The 2,500-nt window shown below is 38.1% G+C and overlaps 1 protein-coding gene across 1 annotated transcript in view; it reads right to left on the bottom strand.

Annotated features, from left to right (window-relative positions):
* LOC145266366 (dynein axonemal heavy chain 2-like) overlaps positions 1–2,500 on the bottom strand; it is a 369,464-nt gene that overhangs the window by 84,908 nt on the left and 282,056 nt on the right. Inside the window, exon 67 of the mRNA XM_080121989.1 lies at positions 2,349–2,481. Coding sequence (XP_079978115.1) covers positions 2,349–2,481 — 133 coding nt within the window. The remainder of the gene's footprint in view (positions 1–2,348; positions 2,482–2,500) is intronic.

The raw sequence follows: 2,500 nt of genomic DNA, 5'->3' as shown, positions 1-2,500 counted from the left end.
GTTGATTCTTAAACGCTGGGGATTTATTAGTTAGATTAAGATCCATAGAGTGAATGAGGTATTTTGGTAAATGTTGCCAGTCAAGAGTAAGACTCCAAAGTCTACATTTATTACTTTTTAATCACTTTAGTCACAAAGACCCTGAACCCTTCCCCTCCCCAATTTCTTGTAGGGCCTTGTGCCTAATTTTGTTGTTCAAAAATCTTTTGTTTTTTACTTAATTGTATTTGCAAAATTTTTAAAAAAGCAATAAAATATATAAACAAGATCAAAGTGTAGTATCTGTTCCGGCAGATACTGCAAGCTATGACTAGCTATGACTAGCAAAGACCAGATGTGGGGGCAACCCCACATGTCTGACCTTTAACCAGCTCCCATTTCCCACCTCTCGGGAGCTGGTCCCCTTTTTCCCTTCCCCCTCCCTTCACTCCTCACATTAAAAATTGGCCTTGTGCCTAATTTGCTCGGTGGGGGAGCAAATAAATACCATCTGTTCCGACAGATACTGCAAGCAAAGACCAGATGTGAGGGCAACCCCACATGCCTGACCTTTAACCAGCTCCCATTTCCCACCTATCGGGAGCTGGTCCCCTTTTTCCCTTCCCCCTCCCTTCACTCTTCACTTTAAAAATCGGCCTTGTGCCTAATTTGCTCAGTGGGGGAGCAAATAAATACCATCTGTTCTTCAGATGCTGCACTTCTATTTCTTGTTCTCTTTCGGTGGAGGAGAAATCCTTCACGACTGAGACAATTTTTATTTTTGTACCTTTTCTCCACGTTAAAAAACGACCCTGGTGTCTAACTCTGTCCCGTGGGGAGGCATAGTAAATAGGTACAATATGTGATATGAAATTTTATTTGGTGATGAGATATTTTCTTCTGCTGCTAATGTTTTTTGGTTTCCAACCAACAATTATTTTACTTTTGATAATTCACTATATTTCTTTCTTTCACAGCCAGATGCCTGACTTTAATCACTGATTATTCAATAACTACGAAAATACCTTTCATGCTTTTAATGTTGGACATCCAAGACCAAAAAGAAAACATAACATTACGGATTTGGTTATGCTATAAGTATAAAGTATTGATTTCAAATGGAGCAAGGCTAAAGATGAGAGTGGGTGTTATTGTGGAATGCTGATCTACCCTATCACTCGACTATATGGACTCTTCCAGACATCATGTGTAGAAGAGCCTATGACGGTGGACGAGCAATCTCTATGCAACTTCAGTTGCTTAGAGATTGCGTATTGTAAGGTAGTAATAGAGGATCTATTTCTTTTTTTACATGGAGGTCACCACTTATCAAAGCCTGAAAGCCACTCGGGGATAAGGGTTATTGCGTGTACAGTATTCAATGGAATAGTATCGTAGTAATCGTTAGTACTGGAGATTTGATAAAGTGTCTTACTTAAGGGGGCGATTTCATCAGGAATGTGTTTATCTATTCTTGGCAATCAGTCATTTTGGTAGGCTTTTATTTGTCAGGCTGAGGTATTCGTCCTAGGTAGTCCTAGGAGATCCACCCTCTCAGACCTTATGTCCCCTCTTTGAGACGGAGTTAGTTCACTACCTAAGACGCCAATCGTGTTGCAATTTTTAATAGGCCAGAGTGCTTCTTCTTTAGGGGCGCTGGATTTATTCTCCTCATCTTTTGACTTTGTGCCACATCATTCTGTGGTGAGAAGGAAGTCAACATACTATCGTGTTGTCTTGTTTACTATTGACCTTTCAAGGTCATAACAAATAATAACACTAATTCTTTTATATTATTTCCTGTGGTTTACACGTTCTTTGTTTTAACCCTTGTTAAGCATCATATAAGCAAATGAAATTTGCTTGTTAACCGTTTATGACCTGGTTAAACTAATTCTTTCAATCGTAAAAAAAAAAAAAAATGAATGAATATAACGGCATAAATAAAGTGGGAATTGATTCAAACACGCCTTGTGCGTATTAGTTCAGTATCTGGGTAAATACCAGATACCTCCAGATTGCAACTGTCCATTGCTTACATTCAGTATGCCGCCATCTGTCTCATCTGGAGGATTTTGTTTGCTATCATTAACACACATTTTTCAAGCACTATGAATAATAATCAAGGTAAGTTTATGAAATGTAAAAACTCTTTGGGGGTTAGTTTAAAACTATTGAATTTCATAATTTTTCCAATTTGAAGACAATCATAGCATCATTACCCTTTAAACTAAAATCAACAATAAATATTGTTTTAATCATCTACATCATAATTCAGGTCATAAAGGGTTAAGGAGTCACGTGCATCGAACTGCATTGGAACGAAGGAAATCAGAAAGTCAAGATACAACAAAAAAAAAAAAAAATACCTGAGAATTTCGTCTTCACATTCTTCCAGCTTCTTTTTATTGGCAGCGATCGACTGCACCAAATTATCTTTCTGCTCTTCCAGTTCTGGACGTTCCTTCCTGACGACAATTCCAAGTAACTGTCCTACCAAACCTGCAAGCGTAAACCATTC

The sequence above is a fragment of the Euprymna scolopes genome, chromosome 41, assembly GCF_053919585.1.
Source record: "Euprymna scolopes isolate OS-2025 chromosome 41, ASM5391958v1, whole genome shotgun sequence".
NCBI lineage: Eukaryota > Metazoa > Mollusca > Cephalopoda > Sepiida > Sepiolidae > Euprymna > Euprymna scolopes.
The sequence above is the reverse complement of the archived record's forward strand: the minus strand, read 5'-3'. Positions and strand labels throughout refer to the sequence as shown.